Source organism: Peromyscus californicus, unplaced genomic scaffold (genome assembly GCF_007827085.1).
Source record: "Peromyscus californicus insignis strain IS unplaced genomic scaffold, ASM782708v3 Scaffold_1__1_contigs__length_55948999, whole genome shotgun sequence".
In the NCBI taxonomy this organism is placed as follows: domain Eukaryota; kingdom Metazoa; phylum Chordata; class Mammalia; order Rodentia; family Cricetidae; genus Peromyscus; species Peromyscus californicus.
The window spans coordinates 40,733,005-40,759,283 of NW_026294492.1; the positions used below are offsets into that span (position 1 = coordinate 40,733,005).

General features: G+C 41.6%; 1 protein-coding gene across 32 annotated transcripts in view; it reads right to left on the minus strand.

The window, feature by feature from the left end:
* Positions 1-26,279, minus strand: part of Nrxn1 (neurexin 1) — a 1,064,135-nt gene that overhangs the window by 537,189 nt on the left and 500,667 nt on the right. For all 32 annotated transcript variants that reach the window (XM_052746549.1, XM_052746545.1, XM_052746543.1 and 29 more), the window contains 2 exons: positions 24,306-24,687; positions 23,096-23,286 (listed from right to left, as the gene is read on the minus strand). In XM_052746549.1, coding sequence (XP_052602509.1) covers positions 23,096-23,286; positions 24,306-24,687 — 573 coding nt within the window. The remainder of the gene's footprint in view (positions 1-23,095; positions 23,287-24,305; positions 24,688-26,279) is intronic.

Genomic DNA, 26,279 nt, shown 5'->3' on the forward strand with positions numbered 1-26,279 from the left:
CATCCAGGCAGTGGGACCAGGTCCTGTGCTCATTGCATGAGTTGGCTGTTTGAAACCTGGGGCCTATGCAGGATCGCTTGGCTTGGCCTGGGAGGAGGGGACTGGACCTGCCTGGACTGAGTCTGCTAGGTTGATCTCAGTTGCGGGGGAGGCTTTGCCCTGGAGGAGGTGGGAATGGGGGATGGGCTGGGGGGGGTGGAGAACAAGGGAATCCGTGGCTGATACGTGGAACTGAATTGTATTGCAAAATAAAAATAAAAATTAAAAAAAAAAAAAAAAAGAATGGTAAGCGGCGCTGGTTACCTCGCGGAAAGGTCATGGCCATGACAAAACCCTGTATCAGTATCAGAGCTTTCTTAGGAGGGAGTGGGGGGGAGACAAGAGAACCAGCTCTGGGGAAGGAGCACATGCAGAGACAGAGAGAAAGATGGTGGGGAGAGAAGAGAACAGAACAGAGAGAGAGGGTGGGGTCTGAGTCACGGCTCTTTAAAGCACATGTGGGCTTATGGAGCTACGCTACACATACCATGCAGGGCATTCATAATCACCAGCACACACTGATGATGTAAGACGCCAAGACCCCTTGTCTAGCTCCTGAACTGCGCATGTGCGATCATGCAGCTGAAACACGGCAGAATCCCAACACTTGGCATGCTTTAGCTTCCTGGGGTGGGGTCCTGGGAGATTTCTGCCTTCCACATATAAGCATGTCTATTAGTGCTGTAGCTCTTTAGGTCTTATTTAGGCAGCCATGTCATAGAGGTATCATGAGATAAGCTTCTCAGTCATTTTTAGGAGACACAATGTCACAGCAGCTTCCCTGGTTCTCTGGCTCTTCTCCCCTCTTAGTGCTGCCTGAGTTTTAGATGTGAGAGTTGAGCTATAGATGTATCATTTTGAGCTAGGCATCCCACAATCATTGCTCCTCTGTATTTTGACCAGTTGGAGTTTTCTGTCTGACCCTCTTCCCTTGAGTATCTTCTTCACTGACTCAATCCTTTTATAGTCTGACTTATGTAATTCTTCACACGTTTCTCTGCTAAGTTAAAAACAACACCACTTTTAAGTCTGTGCTACTTTGGGATTTTCAAAGAAGTTATTAATTTGTTTTCCTGATTCTCCTCTAGTTTCAAATGGAACATTTTGCTTAGCTTTGCTGTCTACAGGCTCTGAGGTTTAGGTTTCTCTGACTTTACCAACACTCTTAGAATCCCTGTGTTATTCTGTCTGCAGACAATTCACAGTGACTGGATGGTATTTAGTAGATGTAATTAAAAAATTCAATACATGGCATAAGGAGGGTGACCTCAGAATTCGGTAATCTGTTGCTCCAGATTGTAAGTTCTACTGATACCCATGTCAGCTGCTTCTCCATAAAATCTCCCTCACCTTAATCATTCTAACTTCATGGCTCTCAGTATAGTTTTACCAGTATAAAAAATATCTATACATTCCTAATGATCATCTGGGCTGCTCCCTTGTCTTTGTGAGACTTCAGAGCAAGAACTGATGTACATAGGATTTGCTGAAGTATGAGTAACGGAGTCCTTGGTCTTTAAGCCAGAGAGTTCATGTCCTCTAGCAGTGTTCATCAAACAGCCACAAGCTAACTTACTAGATGGTAAGCAGAGTAAAACAAAGCCCCAAGTCTGACACTCCTGGATTGTGTCGATGAAAAATTTGAGAATGAAAGTATGTAGCTTTATCAATATCATGCAGCCTCAAGAACTGAGAAATTTTGCCCCTTACACTACCAAATGAAACTGTTTTTATTATAATAGTGTGCCACTGATGTCTTCTAATTAGTGCAGAAGGTATTGAATGTATTTCTCCCCCATCTTCTAAATAACACTGAATAAATCATCACCCTTGGTATTTAAGGATAGCATGGTGCTCATCATAGGATACTATTTTTGTAATATTATTTGATTATTTTCCTCCATATTTCCATTCTCTCCTTTGTCTTTCTATTCCTTTACATTTAAAGTCACAGTGTTTTAGTTGCCTCAGAAAAGATATGAGTCATAAATCAAAGATATAAAATTAGCTTTCTGCATTTGAGTTTTCAAAACCTAGATTCTTCTAGGAATATGACTGGGCAAACAGGAACTATAGAAACGTAACTGTGTGAGTGTAGCTTCTAGTGACTGTCAAAAAGAGGGCACAGCTTTCTCATTTCAGAGCTGACCCCTGCTGGGTATCAACACTGCCGGCAGATTTAGGAGAGAAACGGGGATTGGGGGTGTTTCCTCAGGAGAACCCAGAGGCAGCAGCAAGATCCTGTGGATGAACACTTTCATGATAGAATTAGCTTTCTGGGAGTTTATACTGCTTCATGGAACTTTCCATTCTCTACTGTGTTGTGAGAGCAATGGAATCATTTCCAGATGACCCAGAAATAGCAGACCAAGTCTGACCTGGGTAGATCCCATCACAAGAGCATAATGCCTAGACAAAAGTTCAGTAGATGCCTGCATGGGGACCACGGAATATTTGAGAGTGACTCTCAGGCTTCTACTTTATCTCTCTACTTCCCGAAAAACGGGTACAATGGGAGTTTCTGATGGTCAACCCTGTAATTGAGAAATGACTTGAGGGAGAGAAGGGAACCAGAATTTCTCAAGTTTTCATTTTCATTAACTCAAAGAGTTATAGCTCAAAATAGGAAATCAAGGTAGATTAGAAAAAACTGGGAAAAGTTGCTTTCTTGAACATTAGAGAATATGAGCTGAGATTTATATTTCAGTGTCTAATATCAATCAAAGACATGCTCCCTACACTGATATCCTGAACTAAAATTCTTTGGAGTGCTGTAATTCTTTCTTAGGACTAAAGACACAGTATTAGATAACAGTGTGAGACTGAATAAAGAATTCTTAGCACTAGCCGGGCGGTGGTGGTGGCACACGCCTTTAATCCCAGCACTCAGGAGGCAGAGGCAGGCGGATCTCTGTGAGTTCGAAGCCAGCCTGGTCTACAGAGCGAGATCCAGGATAGGCACCAAAACTACACAGAGAAACCCTGTCTTGAACCCCCCCCAAAAAAAAGAAGAATTCTTAGCACTGCCTTTAAATGGTTTAGATATAGAATTTAAGACTGAAAATTATACAAGTTATGGTGGACATTTGATTTCCATGCTTCTCTCAGATTCCAACTTCCTGGAGGTTGTTCAGTGTTTGTTTTAAAATCTATTGTATTACCTGTACATTGTGGACAATGAGTAAATATTACTTGACACTCAATAGGTGGAAGTCACATAGGGAAATAAAAAGTCAAGAGGGGAAAAAATGGTAAGGCATGGTAGAGAGGTAATTCTAAAGAGGGCACACTTTCTTCCCCTTTCTGCTTCCTACCACAAGTCCTGTTTCCTAACTAGTAAGCTTATTTGCCTGATGTCTTTTGACTGCATGTGGAAGAGAAGTCATAACCTTTTGCCTGTGTCCTGAAAGAACAGAAAATATCATATGAAGCAATGCAGGATCTGATATGAACCTCAAACATTCCAAGGTGGATGGGTCTGTATGTATAAACCTGGGGCTCATTTTCACTTTCATTACTGAAGCTGCACTTACCTCCCCTGCCCCCCCCCCCCCCCCCGCACTGTCTTTATAAACTTTTCATATATTAGAGAATGGTCTTAAGATCCCCTGGTGGGTTTCCATCTGAAGAGAACAAAGGAAACGCTTAAGTGGGCTCAGCCCTGTGTACCATTACCACCTCATCAAAGATGCAGCATATCCTTTTGATCCTTGGAGAGACGGAAGGGAAAGGACCCATTAGCACTAATGGGTCCTTGAAGGTAAAAGTCCTGTGCATATGAAGGAGGATAATGCTTTCTGATGACCCTGTGTGTGAACATGGCCTGGATGGACATCCATTCAAAGCTGAGTTTCCTATGTAGTTGAATCTCACCTGTTGCCTTTCCCCCATCCCACCACCCCATCAGGATGGCCGGATGTGTTCACTCCTCTCCTTTAAGTGGGCCATATATAGGAAAAGCTAGAGTTGGGGATACTTTCAGCAAATATTGTGGCAAACATGTATCATGTAGCCAGACTCAAAAATAGGAGGTGGGATAAGTTTCTTAAAGAATCTAAATACTATCCCATCATTACTGTATATTATATACATCCTATTATACATATATAATGTACTATATATATTATATATCCTATCTACATATAATATATAATATCCTATATATTATATATCCTATACTACAACATCAAGAACCATAAGCACAGAAACACCTAAGCAGCTCTCAACAACACCCTCTGAAGAGAGAGATGAGTGCCGGGCGGTTGTGGCGCACGCCTTTAATCCCAGCACTTGGGAGGCAGAGCCAGGCGGATCTCTGTGAGTTCGAGGCCAGCCTGGGCCACCAAGTGAGTCCCAGGAAAGGCGCAAAGCTACACAGAGAAACCCTGTCTCGAAAAACCGAAAAAAAAAAAAAAAAAAAAGAGAGAGATGAGTGAGTATCCCCAGCATCTGCACAGGCATGAGTAAGGAATCATGGGCAACCTTTGTGGTTGTATCTGACTAGATGCTCTGACCCTGTCCCTCACTGATATCCACAGTGTAAGCTCCTCAAACTGCATTACTTCTTTGACAGTGAGTCAAATGGAATGGAATTAATGATGCCTCCCTTAGAAGACCTTGGGGGTTACAGAGAACATTTCAATGTATTTAGTACACATCATGTACTCTGCACCTGATTGACACTATAGGGCTGGATTGATTCAGATAAGGTACATGGCATGTGCCTCGTTCCATGCTGATTGAACTGGGAATTCAGAAGAAGTAAAATTGGTTCCTTTAGAATGACAAGTTTCAGATTTACAACTATTCCCTGGCATTTACTTAATTTAATCTAGTTCACAGACATCAGTTAGCTTGAAATGTGTCTTATATGATACTACCAGAGATAAGCAGAGGGTCCTTTCACCTACCCAATTTGAAACCAAATAGCACAGAATCTAATAAAATAATCAGAAATTTTGCTTGACAAATATCTTCTAATTTAGACATATTAAGAGATAAAAACTAAACAAACAAACAAACAAGCAAACAAACAAAAAACATTCTATGAAGGCCAAGAATCAATTTGTAGGTTCAGGCTGAATACTTAGACAAGGAGAGAAATAAAAATGTTTTTGTGAACTTTGTCACGTGGTCCCTGATGGAGGAGCTGAGATCAGAGGGAATAGGGAACATTACTTTGCAAGGATGTAAATGTAGATGCAAGGTCTTGGGTGCAGTACAGATGCACTATGGAGACAAAGTGAGTGTGGCGACTGTGTCAGAAAACAAAAGATCAGGTATGAAGGTATGATTGGAAAAAAGGAATATTCAATTGTTTATTAAATGATATCAGTAATGTTAGATAACGAAGGTCAAAGGGAGATGTACGAGTGAAAAAGACTAGAACATGATGGATCTTCTGACTACTGGCTGGTAAAAAAATTAAAAACAAGAGGTAGGAGAATGGAGAAGCCAGACAGGCTAGAAGATCTGGTGAGTGTGAGGAGAGACAGACTTGTACCTGACCTTACAATGTGGCTTTTGAGCAACAGTGTATTCTAAAGGGTCCAGGGACATAAACAAGGCTCAGAGGGCAGCAGTCAAAGCAGGGATCTTTTGGGGATCTCCAACCCAAGACAAATGAAGTGGTGGGAGTGGTTTTCTTTCTCTTTGAAAACAGGGAGCAGAAGGCAATTAGAGCAAAGTGTCCCAGCTCGGCCTCACAGCAGCAGAACGTAAGTGTCAAGGTATAATTAGCGCCTTGGCTCAGCTTTCCTGTTTATTCATATGTACTTTTCTCTGCCTCTTAAACGTCTCACTTTTATTTTAACTAAAAGGAGCATACATAAAAAGTCACATGTTTCATAGATGTGAATAGCTTTGACTAGGGAAATAAAGACTTCCAAATTGTCATTTGGGGGATAATTGAATTCATGTACTCTCTCTCGTTCTCCTATGGATGCATTGGAGAAAAATCTAATTCCAGATGCAGGGAACTCTAACTTTTCCATTATTTCTTGTGACTCATTGTTAAAAACCACTGCATCTGTTCACACTGGTTTCTGAGCCTGATCTGCAAGCAAGGTGTCCTTCCTCTCCCCAGGGAAAATCAACCTCTGCTCTTAAACCTGTGTCCTTATCTTTAACTTTAATCTTTTCTTGTTCCACCACAAAGGAATGCCTGCAGGTCAGATCTCTTCTCGATATGCCAAGGAAAATGTTTTTAGGGAAAGAAATCATATCTGAATGTATTTGTCTGAAAGGTGTGTTGGAAGAAAATCACCTATTATCTTTGAAAAATAAACACTCATGTATTAACTTTTTTTTTCAGAAAACAGAATACCAATTTGATCGTTCCTATAAAATTGTTTTAAATAAAGTATATTAAATTATTAAAAGAAAAGGCCTAGGCAGTGGCCTCTGCTCAAATAAATCTGAGCTTTTGGGGAGAAACATCTGTATGGTAGGTACAATATGCCTCATATGCCCACCATTAGCAAAGTATGACAGATATTCAATATTTCAGCCAAAGGAACAATTCAAGTGGATATTTTGTTGTGAGATGTAACATCTGTGTCTTTAACAGATCCTGTGAAAAACAATGAAACTAACTTTAGAAATGCTTTGCCAAAGAGAAGCCCTTGGGTACCAGTCTAGTTGAACAGATGCCCTCAACTTCAGGAAAGTTCTAATCCTATAGTACTCTAGATCCGAGTCTATAAGAAATTCCTGCAAAATCTTATATCTAAACTTATCTTGGATTTAGGGGTTCCAAAAGGTCATCGCCACCCTGACTGGAAAAGCAGACCTTGAAGATTTCTTTATAAGAATTAAATGGCTAGTCACCCTTCCACCCTGACAAAAATTTCCAAGTGGTTTCTTAGCTCGATTTTGTACCTTACGCCTTCAGGCTGCTGACTTAACTTTGCCAACTCTTCTGACACTGGTCACTCCATTTTCACTCTCATTTCTAGTTCCTGTTGACTTTTTTCTGGGTTTACCTTACACTTTTTACTTCTACCATAAGATAGGTTCTGAGGATCACATTCCGGTCACCACGCTTGCCTGGCAAGCACCTTTACCTTTTGAGCCATCCTGCTGGCATCCCACTGTGTCCTCGTCTACTCAGTGTCTCCCTCCCTCTGCAGTCTAAACTTGAAGGATCCTCACGTGAAATCCTTTGGTAAACTTTACACGTTATTCCCAACAACTTTCCCTGGACAGATGAGTAAGACTGCATCATCTTCTCCCAATATCCCGACCTTCAGTCTCTTCAGACCTCTTTTCTCTTATCTTGTGTTTCCTGCCATCCCATCGGGGTCCACAGTCCACATACTCTACTCATGAATGCCTTGCTTCTGCCAATGCTTCCTGATTAAGAATCTGTTCAATGGTTAAGTGCTCAACTCAAATTCTACCTTGATAACATATTCATCTATGTTTCAGTCTTAAAGAAGTATGATTAGTTATTAAATTTATTAAATCCTGAAACAATCTTGCATCTTTTATTTTTTTTTCCTGAAAATTGTTGTTCTCAGTGCTTTGCAGGTGGGTCTCTTTTTTCAATTTAAATTATAAATATTCAAGAGATAGCCCTGGCCTAGGCCCTTTTAAAATCTCACATTCACTTAGTAGGGTTCAGTGATTATTTGTTGACTCATTTAATGCTTGCATAATGAATAATTCAGATTCAATAAAGAATCATCCAAACAAGAAAGCATAGTGGAAGTTGTATTGATAGAGCATTCATATGTGTCTGCTTCCCTTCCTCTGAGAATCCTGGAGTAAAGGTAATCAAGAGGATATCTCTTCCACTGCTCTTGTTACTGAACACAGGGATTAAGCTGGAAAGCCCATCAGGAGAATGTAGTGCCGTGACACTGTGTTCTCTTTGATAGAGTGATTTGTAGAGTAATCCGTGAGTGGTTTTAGTTAACATACACTGCATTTATTTGTAATGAGAGGTACAGAGATGAGTTAATACTGAAGCAGTTTGAGGTATCAGTGAGTGATAATGAGGATCCATATCTTCATCTTCTTCTGAAGATACAGTAGGTGTGGAACCCTGTGGGAACCAGTCTGATCCTAGCCTGACCCTCTACCTAAGCTGTCTGCATGTCCAGTTACACCCTGTGCTACGTCACATACAAGCATAGCCTCACTCACGCAGCCTCCATATCACAGATTACATTGTGCACACTTTTCACTCTTTACCGACCCATCGATCCTGTGGTCCTGCTGTTATCATCGAGTGAAGGACACATTTACTTGCACGTAGAATACAGCCAAGCTAGCGGTGGTTGTGGACCCCGTCTCTGCCCCAGTAAGTTCAATAACGCCCATCTGCACTTCACGCCTGTTTTCGTGTGTCTTCCTTCACTCCGGCTTGTTTCTGAGCCACCACCCAATGACGGCTAGGAACAGAGACCTTCTCTAACGAAAATCCCTTTTCATGGCTACTTCGCTGGTTCCAGGGGTTCTGACCCACCCGACACTTTCCTCCCAAGTACAACAGCATAGTGCTTCAGCTAGAGAACAGACAACAGCAGCAGCAGCAGCATCTATAAATTTCCTAAAAGCAGAGGCCACTGAATTTAAACCCAAGAACCACGTCTGGGTGAACAAGGGCCTCCTTGCTTCTTGAGGCACCGCAATGATCAAAGTTCGGGTTTGGGGTTGGGTCAAAGAAGGCTGGGTCACAACACGGTGAGAGAGAGAGCTTGCCTAGTATTCACCAGACCCTGGAATCAATCTCCAGCACCAGAAAAGAAGGGGAAGAAAGGTCAGACTTTATCATTATCACAATAACTGGCATCAGTGAAATGCACTAAGGTTTAAAAGCACTTGTGTAAGCACTGTTTTATTTGTCTCTACCTAGTGAGCTACCAGTGAGCAAAGGTCATCACGAACACATGCGATAGAAGCTGCTAAGGTCCTGGGGTTCAGGACAAGGCTAGAAAACAGGGGAATCACGCTGAAAGTCCAGTCTCGTGAAACTACAGTGATTTCGGTTAATCCACCCTGGCTTACAGTGTGCACGCCAAAGGCCAAAGGACAGGAAAATTTGGAAAGTCACAGTCGACTGAGAAAAGTCACCATGGTATTAGTGGAGCCCCATCAAGCTAACAGAATCTCAGGACACAGAGAGAGACGCATTTGCAAGCTCAGAAATCTCAGAAGAAAAACCAGTGAATTTCCTGCCATAATTGTAACTTCTTGGTATCAGACTCCTGAGAAGTGGTAGACATCCTTATGATACTAGCATAGATGTTTGGATGCAAAGGCCGCTTCTCAACTGCTGCTCACAGAGGAAAAGTCAGAAGCTATCCCTGCCATGCCTTAATACTAATACCTCCATGCAAAGGGTGGGCAATACACCAAGGTTTGAGTTCAGACCCCAGACCCCAACACATTGCGTTCCTATAGCCAGTCTTCGAGAGTCAATATTCTCCCTATTTTGTGGAAAGACTCAGAAAATGGTTTCCAATCTGACATTTGTTTTCCAGCTGAAATTTTGAGGGAAAAAAATTACCTATAGAAGAATTTTTGTTTTTAAAGGAGGATTCAGAGCCGTATAACATGAAGACAGATTTTGTTTATGTGTTTGGCCAACAGACTGTGGAAAATCTGGTGGGCATGCTAAATGGAGAATAATAAAAGGAAATGGCTATGGAGAGGCCTGAAGTAATCCATCTTCTTTTAAATCTACTCTACGCCAGTAACACTGGCAGATGGGGTGTGAGTTCAGGCAAATAAATCCACGTCAAGCTAACTTCATTCTATGGTTTTACAATTTAAATTTGACATTTGGCTTTTTAGGAGAAGGCCAGGTAGAAATTTTTCCCCCTGTTTTCCTTTTGTCCCCAACCAAATGGCAGCAAGCCTCCATGCCTGGGATCAATGCCCTCCACAGTGGACACTTCTGTCTCCCATGTTTTCCTTCTCCTCTTGTGTGTGATACCCACTTGAACTGCAGATGGGTTTGTGAAGGCCACATAGACTGTTAGGATCTGCGTATGCATTTTCACTTAGTGTGGGATTTTCACTTTGACTTCTCCAAGCATCCTCAGAGCACCCATATGTTACTATTATCTAGACCTCACAAGTAAGCCATCATCATCAGAAAGAGGGATTCATTGGGTCGGCACAGTACTTCCAACATCAGAAGAATGAGGCTTGCTCACACCTGGGTCCCCTGACTCCAAGGCTACTTCTTTCTTTACTATTTTTACTAAAAATACTCAGAATGATAGAAGAAGAAAAAGTAGCATTGAAAACGACTTCTGGTAATGAATGAAGACTTATATAAATGAGGTCAGTTACAGAATCTATACAAATCTGTTGTTTCCCTGAAATTTTTATGTTGTTCTATATAATACTTTGACTTTAAAACAATCTTTTACTTTAAATAAATTATTTTTTTTCATCTCAAAGTCAATAAAAATTTATTTTGAGAGGGTGGGTGGAACTCCTGCTGTTTTAAGCTAATGAGAACTTCTATTCTCTATAATGATGGCCTACTTAATACAATCAAAAAAGAGACTACAGTTTGAAATAACACAGCAGTATAGAACACTGGTAAAGTCGTACATATGGTTTACAAGCATTGCCAAAGGGCTTCTAAAATATGAGATTTACAGAGTGAAATAAAATATTTTTTTTCCTTAAGCATTAGATTATTTTTGTATTTTTTGATTAAAAAGGAATTTCTTCCATGGTGAAAGATAGAATATTTTCAGTATATCATCAGATCATGCTGTGTGCTAGAGTATCTCTCCAAGTGCTTTACTTGTTCAATACACGAAATGTATGGTAAAGGATTCATCCTAAAAGCCTTGGAGATAAAAAATTTACTCTGAAGGCTAAGGGAAGTGGAAGGCTGTAACAGTTAAGGAGCAAGAAAATGGCCTGGTAAACCAGCAAATGACTGATTGACAAGTCAACCCCTAATCATCCAACCCCAGGCTTTATGTTTGCTGGCCCTGCTTTTAAGTATCTGAAAATGCTAGCCTACTATGGAACACATAGAATGGATACAGAACAAGTCAAATTTTTGCTGTAGTACATCAGGAGGATTTCAGAAGCTAAGGCAAGAGACTCAATACATGCATTCTATGTAAGATGGAAGGGTGGGGAAGGAAGTCAAAGTATTCATTTCCTACTTGATGACCAGAAATGAAATTTTCATCAGTAACTAAGGAAGTGGTGATGTGCATGTTTGAAGGTTTTTATGTTGAAAGACAATGTTTCGATTTATCACATGATACTCTTAAAAATTAAAATAATCACTTTTCACTGAATGTGTAGAGCAGATTGCCCTAGAACATATTATCTTCCAGAGTACTGATTTCATGCATGGATCACTAAATGACTTATAAACTGTGTTTGGAGGAGCTGGACAGATAGCTCAGCACTGGTTAAGAGCTGGTTAAGAGTACTGGGTGCTCTCACAGAGGACTTACATTTCGTTCCCAGCACTGATACAGTGGTTCACAACTGTCAGTAGCTGCAGTCCCAGGGCATCTGATGCAGTCTTTTGGCCTTTGAAGATACAGGCATTCATGTGCTGCCTAGACATACACACATGCAGGTAAAACACCCATACAGATAAAACAAAACAATAAATTCTGAAAGACTATGATGTGAAGTGGTCTCTGTCATACAGTGAGTATGTACTGCTCTCCCAGTATAGGGAGACAGCCCCCTTTGGTCCCTGGCCATAAACACTGCTTTGTGTTCATTGCTGTGTGGAGGGGCAGAACTGGGAAGGATTACACTGAGAAAACATGAAGTAACCCGTGGCAGCTAAACAGAAATGTGAGCATCAGAAATGAATACATTTCTAGGAGTGATGAGTGAAAATGTGCATGGAAATATTGAGATAAGAGGGCATAAAAGAAACCAGCTGGCCCATCTGGAGACAGAGCAATGTTGAGTCTGCTTGGGTGAACACGCATATCATAAGGGTTACAGTCGGAACTCACGCAGAGACATCTTAGATGAACACAGGAGAGTATCACTAAAGAATGAGGATGACGTATCTGTTGGACCTAGAGTCTGAACTCAGATTTGTCCTCAGTCATCAATTACACTAGAACAAGAGTAGGAAATGGCAGATGTTTGACTATGCTGCCTTTCTCCTGCCCTTGTGGCCACAATCAAGTTTTCATTTCTGAGATTTGATGAATAACTTTTACTTAGTTTAAAAACTTTTTAGAACATGTGTGTGTATGCCTGTGTGTGGGCACCTGCTCATCACTCACATAGCTGGAATTACAAGCAGTTATGAGGGATAGACCCCATGTGGGTTCCGGGAAGCACATTTGAGTCTTCTACAAAAGCAGCCCATGCTCTTAACTGCTGAGATCTCCCCCCTCAGCCAACACTACTTACATGTTTGCATTAAAGATGATTTTATAAGAGAACCCAAATATACTCTGTGGGCCTGTGCATAGTGCAAATACCTCCACACTGCACAATTTGAAGAGATGGCTTGAGGTAAAAAAGTAGCATTGTGGCTTGATTATATTAGATCATCTTGCCAAGTTGACACAATATTTTACATACAAACCCTGAACTTGAATCTTGACACTCAAGCCTTCAATAAATGACAGCAATACTAGAATTACAGTGATGTCGGTAATTTATTATTAGTAGTTTTTTATTTATAATTATCTATTAAGCAGATCTAAGCGAGGAGTTTGTTTCATGAAGACGACTTTGTATATCATCCTGCTGTTGTCCGTGATTCACATTTATGTCCCAGCAAAAATCAAATGATTGTGTCATGGGCCATCAAGTTTTTCAAAAACAGATGAAACCACACCTGCTGAATTTATAAATGCAATGGTCTGTGATGTCATAGAAACAGCACATTAGTACAGACACTTATAGCGTCTGCAGTTTCTGAACATCAAAGGACATCAAAGGAGTGTGTGTGTTGGATGAATGAGGAGAAGTAACTTGGGACTGAGGGTTGGAGAGGGAGAAGAAACCTCCTACAGATGAGCTAGAATTGTTAATTGCTGGTATCTTAGCAACTAAGAAACTAACAAGTCCAGATAGGTTGGCCTGGGTAAAAACAATAATGGAAGTTGGTCAACAAATAACAAGTACTTGTTATAGTTGAGGGAGCCTTACAAGCGCCATAAATTATCAAAGAGTACACTGGATTACTTTATTACTTTGGTAAGAAATAAGTAAGATATTCACTTGTAAATATTTATCAGCACATGGAATCTAATGAGCTTTCAGAGAGTAATAGTCATTGGTATTTATATCACTGCCTTCATTGTCTTAGTATAATATTTAACTTCTCTAGGCCTTACTTTGTTCGCCTCCAATATGAACCTAAGTACTACATCTTCAGCAAGTTTACATGATAATTAACATGTGTAAGCACATTTAAGAACACATGTAAATCGCTCAGCTCACACTTAGTACAGGGAAGATGGTAGATGCTGAAAGTCATGTGGCCTGCTTCACCATAGACACATATTGAACATCGCAAAGGCTACTTCAACAAAGAGCATCTGACAACAAAACATGTCCTTAGTTGTAATGTGACATGGCTTCTTATGTTTAATTTTTTTAAAAAAGCAATTGATTAAAAAGCCAAGAAAAAAAGGCACAAAACTACACAGAGAAACCCTGTCTCGAAAAACAAAAAACAACAACAACAAAAAAGCCAAGAAAAGGATAATTTTAAAATAGAAACACACAACCACCACACGCATGCGGCATTAATGACAAAGCCTGATATCTTAGCACAGCTCCTAAGCTGTACTAGAAGCCCAGTCCAGCACAAGAAAGCAAAGGGCCATCAGCACTCCAGGGCCATGACACCTGTGTTTCCTACGTGAGGAGAGGTTGCAAAAATGGCTTTGGAGCACTTTTGCAGGAGTACTTCCTACCAAGTCTCCCCCAACTTTCCAGCCTGTTACTGTATTAAAGACTTGAGTTTTCTGAAGTGGTGAATAGACTCTAGAATCTTCTGCATCCTAATAAAAGATGGACTTGCTTTACGGCTAAACCAACCTAAGTGAGAGAACTCCTTAAAAGTCCCCCCTTTGTGGGAAACATATAGTGAACAAGCGTAGTGTTATCCAGGTACCAGCTGGGGCCTGTCTGTTGTTTAACAGAACTACGGGAGTCTGGTTTGAATCCTCACAGTTCCAATGAGGGCAATAGTCTAGGTCCCTTGTGAGTTTTGGGCTTTGTAATCACTGATCCAGTGCAACATATTCAACGTTGTAGTTCTACTCACTCAATGTAGTTCTACTCACTCAAGGCAGTTCTACACACTCAATGTAGTTCTACTCACTCAATGTAGTTCTGCTCACTCAAGGCAGTTCTACACACTCAAGGCAGTTCTACTCACTCAAGGCAGTTCTACTCACTCAATGTAGTTCTACTCATTCAATGTAGTTCTACTTACTCTACTTACTTAGTCTTTGTCGTACAAATATTTTAGTGCCACTTGATTTCCATATTCTCACCACCTTCACGAATTTGTACCTTGTCCTCATACTAGCCTCAAGAGATGGGCAAATCCTGCCCCTCAATTCCTATACAGAAAGTTAAAGATCACTTTTGGGGACACTTTGATGCTTTTTCTTTTGCCCTGCATAGCCAACTCAAATACACCTTCAACCAAATTCAGTAGATGCATAATTTTACACTATGATCTTAACCCTCATCCCTGTTCCTGGTCCCAGAGAGGACATATGTTCTAGTTAAATCTGTTTTTCAAGAATTTAGGTCTAGGATCCTAACCCTAGGTGAGTCTTGAGTGTCTATTTGACAGGAGCTTGGGCTTCCTGCTTACTTACTAAAGTTCTGAAAGTAGAAAAAGACAACATGGAGGAGGGAAAGGAGGGGAGTCTAGTGTATTCCTCACGGACACGCAGAGAAGCAGACACTGCATCTACCAAGAGTCGGTCTCCACCCTCCCACCCCTGCTCCCACCTCTCTCTTTTCCTTCTCTCTATCATTTCTTCCTTTTGTTTTCATAATATAATATGAGTCGGTTTATGCAGCTTAATCACAAAGATCTTTGTTTCCATAAAAGGAGAAAGGTCAATGTGCGTGAACACTACTCCCAAATGAGGACCTGTTATCACACTCGCTTTCCCAATGACATAGAAGCTCTTACCAATGAAAACCCAAGATCTAAGAAGATGACTCCTTTCTCTCTTGGCGTCATCTGAAGAGCAGAGAGAATTGAAGGCTGATCTCCAGCTGAGGCTGATAACTTGCGTACACCCCACTCTTCAGCCCTCAACTCTGAGACCCTGCAGTGATTGGCCAGTCCAGTCTGGTAGACATATGCCACCACAAGTCTCAGCTGTCCTGCTGTCTCTTTGGGGGCATGGTAAACCCAGACTTTGTTCCAAAAGGCACGAGAACCCTGGGTTCCACTTTCAGGGAGGGACTATGCTGGGGGAGGTTTCAGGGGAGCTGCTTCTTTGATGTAGGACTACATGAGCAGGTCTGCAATTGTTCTAAGCACATTAGCCAGGGCTTGTGGGTATCAGAGCTCAGAATCTGTTCTGTGAGTAGAAATAAGCAGCTAGATATGGTTCATCCAGAACTGAAAGGGTCAAGGCCTTAGAACTATGCCAGAAACTCAAATGCAATATGTGGCTACCGAAGATTCATCTCCATCTTACACTTGACTTTACCACTCCCATACTCTCTTAGTAAATCCACAAATGTTTCTCAGATTTCTTTTCAATGTTCTGTTCCAGGCTGTCAGTAGCAGTTACTTGAGGCTGATAGGAACAATAAAAGTTGTTTTCCCTGGCCCAAGTGAAAATGCTAAATTAGGGGGTCAGGAGAGATGGTCCAGGGGTTAAGAATACTTGTTGACCTGGATTTGGTTTCTATGCACATGGTGGTTGACAACCATTAGTAACTCCACTTCCTGGGGATCCAATGACCTCTTCTGACACTGGGACCTGACTTCCTCCTCTGTCTTCTCTATGTAGGAGGTATGCATGTAGCACACATACATCAATGTGTGTAAGCACACACACATATATAAAATAAATAAAACCTTGATTGTTTCACAGTGAAGAATCAGAAAGTAGAAGGCTGGATCTGGAGAACATTTTAACTAGACAAATGGCTGAGTATGTCAGTTCTCTGGAACACATCTGTCTAGGAACAGGTGAGATCTTAGTGATACTCAAGTTCCTGTGTTCCCAATGATGGGAAGGGAAGTCTCTGAGTTGGAAGACATTGAATAAGCTAATGCAGGATAACTCTGCCTAATGCAGCAAAGATTCCAAAGTGAGTGCAAAGGATGATGGATTTCAACAATCCAGGGTTGTCAGAACAGGATACAGACATTTAAGCCACAATAGTGGAATCTGACCTGAAGCTTATCCACGGTCAGAAGAAAAACATTCATAGTGAATATTAGACAGGCAGCCACAGGGAACTGTGCATGCTAAGGCAAGGATCTCTTCCTAAAGGTGGGGGGATGAGAGTGGATTAAAACAAACTGTCAGAGATTTTATAGTCAAGAGAATAGATTTGGGTAGATTTCTGCAAAGCCTGGGAATTGAATGGAGTCATTAAAAAGAAACAATGGTTTCACATTTCTAATTGTCTTTCAAGTAACCATGCTATAACACTTGCGTGGGAAAAGGAATAGCAAAAATGTCAAGTATTACCTTGACAGACGCACAGGCTTATTGTCTCTGTTCTGTGCTGTAGTGATTGCCTCCAAAGTGGCCCCTTTCCCCATTGAGCTTCGCCCATCATCAGCACTGAAACTGAACGATCATTCTTTTTTAAAAAAATACTTATTTGTACCGGGTGGTGGTGGCATACGCCTTTAATCCCAGCACTTGGGAGGCAGAGGCAGGTGGATCTCTGTGAGTTCGAGGCCAGCCTGGGCTACCAAGTGAGTTCCAGGAAAGGCGAAAAGCTACACAGAGAAACCCTGTCTCGAAAAACCAAAAGCCAAAAACAAAAAACAAAAAAAAATTATTTGTTTATTTTATTTTATGTATATGAGTGCCTAATTTTCATCCATACCAGAAGAGGGAATCAGATCCCATTACAGATGGTTGTGAGCCACCACATGGTTGCTGGGAATTGAACCTGGGACCTCTAAAAGAGCAGCCAGTGCTCTTAACTACCCAGCCATCTCTCCAGCCCCTGAATGATCCTTCTAAAGTGTACTGCTAACTCCACTGTCCTGCTAAACACTTTCATTCTCAACTCCCCAGCTTCTGTATGATGTCCAACGCCCTTCTCCACCAGCAAAATGCCCTGCTTCCTTCTGAGACGCAGAGACTCTTAGGAACACAGCGTCTTACTCAGGAGGTTCATACTGCATGCCATGAAAATCTAATTGTATTTATTGACAATTTGTAAAGAGGTGCGTCCAGCCACTGCAGCTGGGAAAACAGCTGCTCCAGTCTAGCACGCATGGCGACAGGTCAGCTCACTGGGGAGTATGATAAGGAGGGAGTACTAAGGATGAACGACTGCCAGTAATGAGATGTTATCTGTGGGGCAGTGCCAGCAGGCAGGGTAGAAGGAGGGTCTCAAAGGCATGATGATATTATGGGATGGGTTGGTAGGATAACACCTTAGGAACCAGGGAGGAGGGAGCAGGTGCCAGGGACACCAGGTCTCCTGGAGATACTACTGCAGCAATTAGAACAACCTTCTTACCCTCTGAGAGGGCCTCATTGTTAGCCACTGAAAAGGTTTCTTGTCTCTCTAACTTCCCAATAGATTCTTAAAATGACTTCCCTTAAACTAAGAAAAGGTTAGTAAATCTCACAACATTATAAACAAGACGAGAAGAGGACCATTGGACATCTCTTCCGCTGTCGATGTCACATCCGGCTGTAAGGCTAGGTTCAAAGTCAAATTCTTCTCTGAACAGTTGCAATTTGAGCAAATTAATCTAGGCAAGACAAACGGTCTACCAGAAGCCACCTGTGCTGAACAACAAAGCTCAGGCATGTTTAAACATGACCAACACTTTGGAATTAACATCCCTCAGTCAATGCTTTGCAAGTGTAACGGGGAAAGGTAGAAAACGGACTGATATGCCTTATATTCAGGCCCAGAGAATGAGGGCCATTGGGTAACAGGCCAATTCAGTTATAACAGAAAGGGGCAAACTTCGGATGTACACACATCCTTCCTTAGAGATGGAACCTGTTGCAGTGGAAATTCCTGGCTGTTTCTGGTTGGGGGCTCGGGCAGCTAGCAGGCAGCTAGCTACCTTCAGGCTGAAATTTGAATGGGGATATAAAAAATGCTTAGAAGAGATGAGGAGGAACGGGACACCCTCAAGAGGGAAATAATTTGGGATTTGTGAGAGGAGATAAAGGAGGAGGAAGGGACAAAGAGCTCACCACCTGCCTGACCTAGATGCGGCTCGTGAGTTAGTGATGTAATTTTGCTATGTGGCCACAGGAGGGCACTCTGCTACGCACCCAGTAGCATGGTCGGCCCCAATCAAATTCAAACGTGCCTCAATTTGCTGACAGATTAATTTAGCATTTAAAGAAGGGCATCTATGAAAGATGGAGACCCAAAACTAGTCGTCTTTTCTATTTTTATTCTTGAACTAGATAAATGAATAAGCAAGACTGACCTCAATTCAAATTCCTGGACACTCATAAGGATTACATACAATAACCTCATTTAAATCTACTGAGTATTTAACAGGGACTCAACAAAAATCAGCTCTTTCCCATATACTTTTACAAACCAATTGGCAAATTAGGACAAGAGACGCATAAGGAGGGATTACATTATCTCACTAAAGAGGCTGGGCCTCTAAAGTTCCAAAATGAACAGAGACATATTACAGAATCGATCCAGAGCAAGTGAAGGCGGACCCTTTCATTGTGGGTTGCAGCTTGCACATAATAGCTGAAGGGAATAGACACCAGCAGCTGGGAATAAAGATGAAAACAAAACTGTATCAGCAGGGAGAGGCATACACCCGCGAGACTTGGGCAGTGTCAGGAAAGATTATTTGAACAAGGTCATCAGCATGGAGTTCTCTTCTGGAAGGATCCTTAGATTGAGGCTCGTTTGTGACTATTTCCACCTGAGTCGAGGTGGGGACGAGAGAGGCCTGGGTTTCACATCTCTACATCTACAAGATGAAACACAGTCACGGACAAAAGCGTGCACTACTGTGAAGGCTAAATATGGCATTTTAGATTCTGGAAACAAAGCGGTTCTGTTTCCCAGCGCGAATGGAGTGAGTTAATCCCCCGCCCCAACATCCTGGAACACAGTGCATGGCACTATGCTGCCCTCTGGTGTGCCTTTCAGGTAGAGCCGTGTAAGTGAAAGTGCCAACAATCTGATTCAGCCAAGTGACTTCAGATGAGGACGGACCTCCACACACACACAAAACCTTACAAGGTTAGTTAAACCTTTAGTTTAACATAAACGGTGCCTTGTTTCAGGATGCTAATGCACAACAAGTAGTGAGGACCTCTCACTGGACACTGGGTGTTTCCCGGGGCATCCCCAGTGAGCTAGACTGAGAAGGATATGGGATTCTGCACTTTAGGAACTACCAAAGGCGTGTGTGTGGTGTAGTTAAGCAGACTGGTCTCGTTTAGAGAAGTAAAGATTTGAAGAGGATTTGGATAAATCAGAATAAATTTAATTCTCAAAGATGAGTCTCATCGAAAACAAACCCCAAATAAAACCACTGACTTAGATAAGGGGATTTTTCTTGCATGCTCGAGAGGCTCCATTCTACATGACTGGCATGCATGGTCAGTTCAGGGCGTGACGTCCTGCAGGCTCACATGCAGAACCTACCCTAAGACCTCACGGGTGCCCAGGAGGGAAGGAGAAACAGCGCCCGGTGGTTTCCACTTGTGCTTCAAGCATCCCTTAACATGGCTTCATCGACTTCCGGCTCACCCCACTTTCGGTACCCACATGTGGGCCATAGTTCCCCTCTCTGCTACGTCCTGCATGTGAGTGCTCAGACTCAGTATGTTTCTTAGGAGGGTAACTTTTCATGGAAGGACACTGTTATCCTCTCTCTCCATTAAGATTCTTGGGGTTATCATTCCAATTAGAAGTCACACATCCACTCACAAGTGGAAACTTCAGCCTAGTTTCCACTAGGGACTAGTTCTCATTTTGTGACCCGATCTAAGCGGCCTGGAAGCACAGCGGCTTCACAAAATATATTGGTAAAGAATCTCATTTGCACAGCCTGAGAGATGGATCTGTAAGTAAGAGTGCTTCATACACATGCATGAGATGTGCAGTACCCAAAATCCACACAAAAAGCCTTCCCATCCATGCATGTGCCTGCTACCCAATGCGGAGAAAGGCAGGGGCAAAACAGGAATATGGCTGGGGCTCCCCGGCTCAGTGAGAGACTCTGGCTCAAAGGAATATGGTAGAGAGTGATAGGGCAAGACATCCAAGATCCTCCTCCAGGGTCCACACCAGCACCCATACACTACACAAAGCACAGGTGTGTGCCTATACACACACACACACACACACACACACACACACACACACACACACACACACTCAAACACACACACACACACACACATTCAAACAAACACACACAAAACTAATTATTCATCTGGGAGATTAACCTCTAACTTAAACTGAGTTTTCGTTGTTCTTGTTTTTGTTTGGTTTTGGTTTTGTTTTGAGATAGAGTTTCTCTGTGTCCAACAGCCTTGGCTGTCCTGTAGACCAGGCTGGCCTCAAACTCAAAGAGATGTGCCTGCCCCTGCCTCCTAAGTGCTGGGATTAAAGGCGTGTGCCACACCGCCTGGCAAGTTTTGGCTTTTTAAAACATGACAACAAAGGGAGCTTCAGGACAGCTAGGGCTGTTACACAGAGAAACCCTGTCTCAGAAAATCAAAAACCAGATCAAACCAATCCAAGCCAAAACACCATGTATTTAGTCAAGAGTACCAGACTTAACGTCTGAATTTGTCCACTCTCCATGTAATTCATGGTTTTAGTAATTTTTTTTATTATGGGATGTGCTTTTCTTAAAATCAGTATTAAAAAGCAGTCCGTGTTTCAAGAAAATGTTTCTAAGGTTTGCAAAGCTACCTTTATGGCACGCACCCCCCATCAGAAAGAACCCCACTACAACCTCCTTGTATGCTCGCATCCATTTTAATAGATAAGAAGCAAATATTTGCTTTTAAGAGATGGTGCCCTGAGCATCTGAAGAGACACAGCCAACTGGATTTCATCGCTCACCACCTAGGGCTGTGAGTATTGAATGCTTCCAGTAGTGGTGAAACATATGCTTCTAGTCATTTGAATTTCAGACATGGCCTCTGAGGTCTCTGGTACCAGGCACGTATGTGCCCTGTGATCTCTCTGACATAAACAAGGCACTGTTTTATTCAGCTGTGGCTGGCCTGGCCAGTGTCCTTCACAATCCCCCTCTTCCCTTGAAGATGACCACCCGAGTCCACCATGCACACTGGGGACACCCTCTGCATAGAAACCAGACGCTCCAGTCACTTTTATCACAGAGAAGACAGAGGAGCAGCAGGGCCTGGGAAGCTGCACTTCTTTGAATTTCCTGTCAGGTTTCAGCTAAGCTATTAGATTTGAAGCAAATGGGAGACCTTTGAAGTTAAGGGAGACAACCACTGTGCCATATTTTATGAGTGACAAATGAGGAACCAGCATTGTAAATATGTTCTACAATTACACAAAATGAAGCATTTTCTTCTTTCACTTTGTTTAGAAGTTGCATTTTTTTTCTCTAGAAGAACTGCTGTTGGATTGTCCCCTTTCTGGTCCTGTAACTCCCCAATGTAGTTACTTCCTGAATCCAAGGAAGAGATCCCATCATTATACATGAGCAGCCTTTTAAAGCAAAATATGCCTGAATGATATCTGAGGGGCTTTGCCATGCATCAGGACAGAGCAGGGGGGAGACAGGGGGATGTGCTGAGCTCTGGGTTTACTCTCTGCTCCTCCAGGAGCTGTCCTATCCCTGGTTGAGACATTCAAGCCTCAGCTCTCCGATACTCAGAGTAAAAGGCTAATGGAACCTTCTCCAATGCTTCTTGTCCTGATCATTATGATGGGATATGTGGCTATGGTTCTCAGTGAATCACAAAGACCCATTCAAATAGGATCTAATATTATTTTCTCCTATTTTTAGCATATCTTCTAAGCATTTGAAAAATTAAGTCTCAATAAAGTAAGAAAATGTCAGCTAAGACTTTCTCAACAGCTCATGAAAGCAGCATTCCTGTGTGTGTGTGTGTGTGTGTGTGTGTGTGTGTGTGTGTGTGTGAGAGAGAGAGAGAGAGAGAGAGAGAGAGAGAGAGAGAGAGAGAGAGAAAGAGAGAGAGAGAGAGAGAGAGAGAGAGAAAGAGAGTGAGAGAGAGAGACAGACAGACGATAGACAGATAGATAGATAGATGAATAGATAGATAGATAGATAGATAGATAGATAGATAGATAGATAGATAGATAGATAGATAAATGAATGAATGGATAGATAGACAGATAGATAGATATAGCAGGAGCATGCGTGTATGTACATGTGTGAACGTGTGTGCATGTGTGTGTGCCTGTATGTCAGGGAGGTGGTGAAGAAAGTGAAACTCACTGCTGATTACAAAGGATAAGCCAGGCTCATAGCTGTTGGTAGAAGGGTCTGAAAGCATCTAGGAAACTAAAGGGGAAAAAAACTAAAGAGAAGCTCAATATACATCTGGTTTCATTAACCCCACATTGATAGAAAACTGCCGGAACTGAAGATTTCCAGGTGCCTACCTTTCTTGACAATATCAAGATTATGAGCACATTTCCCCCATTCTTTAAATTTTAATCATGCATGCATTCTTAGGTGTTGCATTTTTGAACTGTTATTAAAAATACATATGTTCGTGACACATTAAAGGGAGAAAAGAGACTTGTGTGTTGTATTATTAATCATGTGCAAAAAATGAAGTTCTTGTCAGCCTTTGCAGAAGACCTGAGCCTGTACCCTGAGCAAAGGGTGTTTTTCCCCTCATGTATGAATGCTGTGCACTGTGACTTAGCCAGTACTTACTCTTGAGGTCTAAGTTTCTGGCTCCTGCAGTGATTTGCGTTGTGATTTTCGTGTCAATTTTTACAGTGTGGAGATTGCTGGTGTCCCTTGAAATCATCACATTGTGCCACTGATTGTCGTTGAGTGGTTTATTTGAGCTCCCTTTGATGAGGTTAGCACCATTTCCCAAGTCAAACACATAATGTAAGTACCTAGAAAGAAAATGAAAGAGAGTCATTGCTTTCTGAATGAGCCATGATGGTAAACAAGACATTATACATGGACACTTTTAGGTGCAGTCATCCTTCTAGAATCTTGAGATGGAGTTGCCTGGATGTGAAACTAAGAGGAGAAAATATCACCTTTTGTTATGAATTCCCCGTTTCTATCACCCTCTCATGTGGTCAGTCACACAGACAGTAATTCTTCCTATGGGAGACACGGTCTCATGTGTCAACACGGAGTGCTAATACCCACTTCCTGTTCCATTTGACTTTCTGTTCTACCAAGTCCCTGACAATGTGCGCACGATCATCCCAGGAAACTGCTTATCATGTTTTTCTGTTGAACTTTCATATTCACCTGGACTCAGTCATGCTATATGTTGATATGCATATGTGGTTCAAGGTTAGGAGAAATCTAAGGATGGCAAGGGAAACATACATGTTTTTATGTATGTTATGTGTGTTGCCTGGCGTATTATCTAGTCTATAGTGAATGTATAATAATATTCACTGAGGAGAGGAATAAATGTCCAAATTGATGAAAACGGGTCCATTTGTCATCACATTATCAAAATGTTTCATTAATACATTCTTCCTGAACTATTCATCACAGAACTAAGCTTGAATTAATTAGAGTTTCATTAAATAACTAATCCGATAAGCTGAATTAGCTATTTAAGTTAGCACAGAGTGGCCTATAAAACTTGTCTGGAATTGCACTGTCAAAACTCAGGAAATACACATTTGGAGTATAAGAGTCATAGGAGACCTACCATGAACGACTGATCTGTACTTACAAGGATGCTTTGTACATACAAGTAACTGCATTGTTCTATACTCACAGAAGATGCCTAACAAAGGTTTTGAACAAATGAGCCATTTGTCTTCCCCTCCTGCCTACTACCATATTAAGTCCACACACTGTGTTTCACATGGACTTTTGGATATTAAAGTTCACCTTTGCACAGTTATTTTTCCCTCTTTTCATTGAACTGACATGTACATACCCTTTAACTAATTCAACCACAATAAAGTCATTTCCATCCCCACTGTTGTATAGGATTAGTCCATCTAGGGATGTGGTCTTGAACTGGAAAAAGAGATGCATAGACGTGTAGGCTTGCAATGTAGCTAAGGCAACATAGCTCGATTTGGTCTTGAAGGTGACGGGATCGGCAATGATGTTCCTGAAGCCAAATCTGGCGTTGAGCTCACAGTAATCTATATCGCCATTTTTGCACAAGTCGATGTACGCCATCCCATTAAATGTCAGGCTTTGCAGGTGTCCAATGAAGTTGGAGGGGACAGAAGAAAGATACCGTCGTTCTGTGATGATGCCAGTCTCTATGTTATGAAACTCCAGCCTTGTGTGGTCGCCTGCCATTTGGCCTAAAAGAAAAGATAATACATTGGTATATTGTGCATCTGAAAGACACTTCCAGATTTCCATAAGACACTGCAGATTTACATAGTAATATCATATGTTTAAAATATAAAAAGCAGATAACTTACTTGTTAGGTATAGCTTGTAGCAAGAATATCTAGGCATTGTTTAAGGGTAAGGTGATCATATATAATACAGTTTCCTAGGCCAGGTTTTAATTCCCATATAATGTTTAGCTATAATAAAAATTCTCCTCATGCTTGGGTGTGGTGGTGTTCTGTCATCTCAGGACTTACAGGGTTAAGGGAAGAGGATTATGATTTAGAGGACAGCTTGACCTACATACTGAGTTCTGGGCTAGCCTGAGCTACATCGAAAAACTGTCTTGATATAAAAAATAAATCATCATTAACATGTTTTCAATTTCATAAAAAGTAAAAAAAAATGGAAGGAATAGAAAGGAAGAGGAGAGAAGGAGGGAAAGAGGGGTTAGGGATAGTGAATTATCTAAATGACTGCACATCCATTAGCCATCCACACAGCTTATCTTTGTAGTTATGTAATATTTTTCTTTATTTTCTTCCAGAAAAAATTTATTATATATTGTTCTATATGCTGTACAAATAGGAAAGAGCTATTGAAAGTCTTTGTAATAATGAACAGTTATAATGTGTTTGAAAGACCAGGCGGTGGTGGCACACACCTTTAATCCCAGTACTAGGGAGGCAGGGCCAGGTGGATTTCTGTGAGTTTGAGGCCAGCCTGCTGTACAGAGCGAGCTCCAGGACAGGTTCCAAAGCTACACAGAGAAATCCTGTCTTGAAAACAACAACAATGTGTTTGAAAGTAAAAATAGTCTTTGGACTATACACAAGGAGTGAATACCCAGATTCACTCCTTGCAGTAGTCCCCCAATTACTCTAGAGATTATCTCTGGACCTATACTATGTTCCCCACATTCTTCATCTTACATAATCATTCAAGCGCAATGCATTAACTCAGTGCACTCACAGTTCTGAGGAGAATACAAGTGTTGTGAGTCTACACAGCCACGGGAAACCATCTCAAACATCCTAATGGGACGTGTCCTTGTCGCTATAGTCAGTGACTATTCCACACAGCCCCACCTCTCCCGGCCTTGCCACATTTCTGTGTCGACCCCATTCAAACTAATCCCATATTACCTTTAGAGTAGTGACTCTATCTTCCTGTAACTTTGAAATTAAATAGGAAGATAAGAACATGGTTTCTAAGTTGCAAAGCACAGCATCCATGAGAGTGAATCCTCACTTCTGGCTCATTCCCAGCCTCTTATTCTCAACTAAATTGTATGCTTCATTTTCTGCTGCAACACAAAAAGGTCACTTAAACTGCAATCAAGTTCTTCCAACCAAGTTCTTGCCTAGTTTCCCTATCCAATTTGGCATAATTGGAAAATTTATTAAGCTCATCCTATGCTATCATCCATGATATTATTGAAAACATTAATTAGGGCCAATCTCAGAATCAGCCCCTGAGAAAATTCACTGAACCATTTTTCTAGGCATAATGAATATTGAAACTACCTATGTGGGCTCCCACCAACACTCTGAGAAGC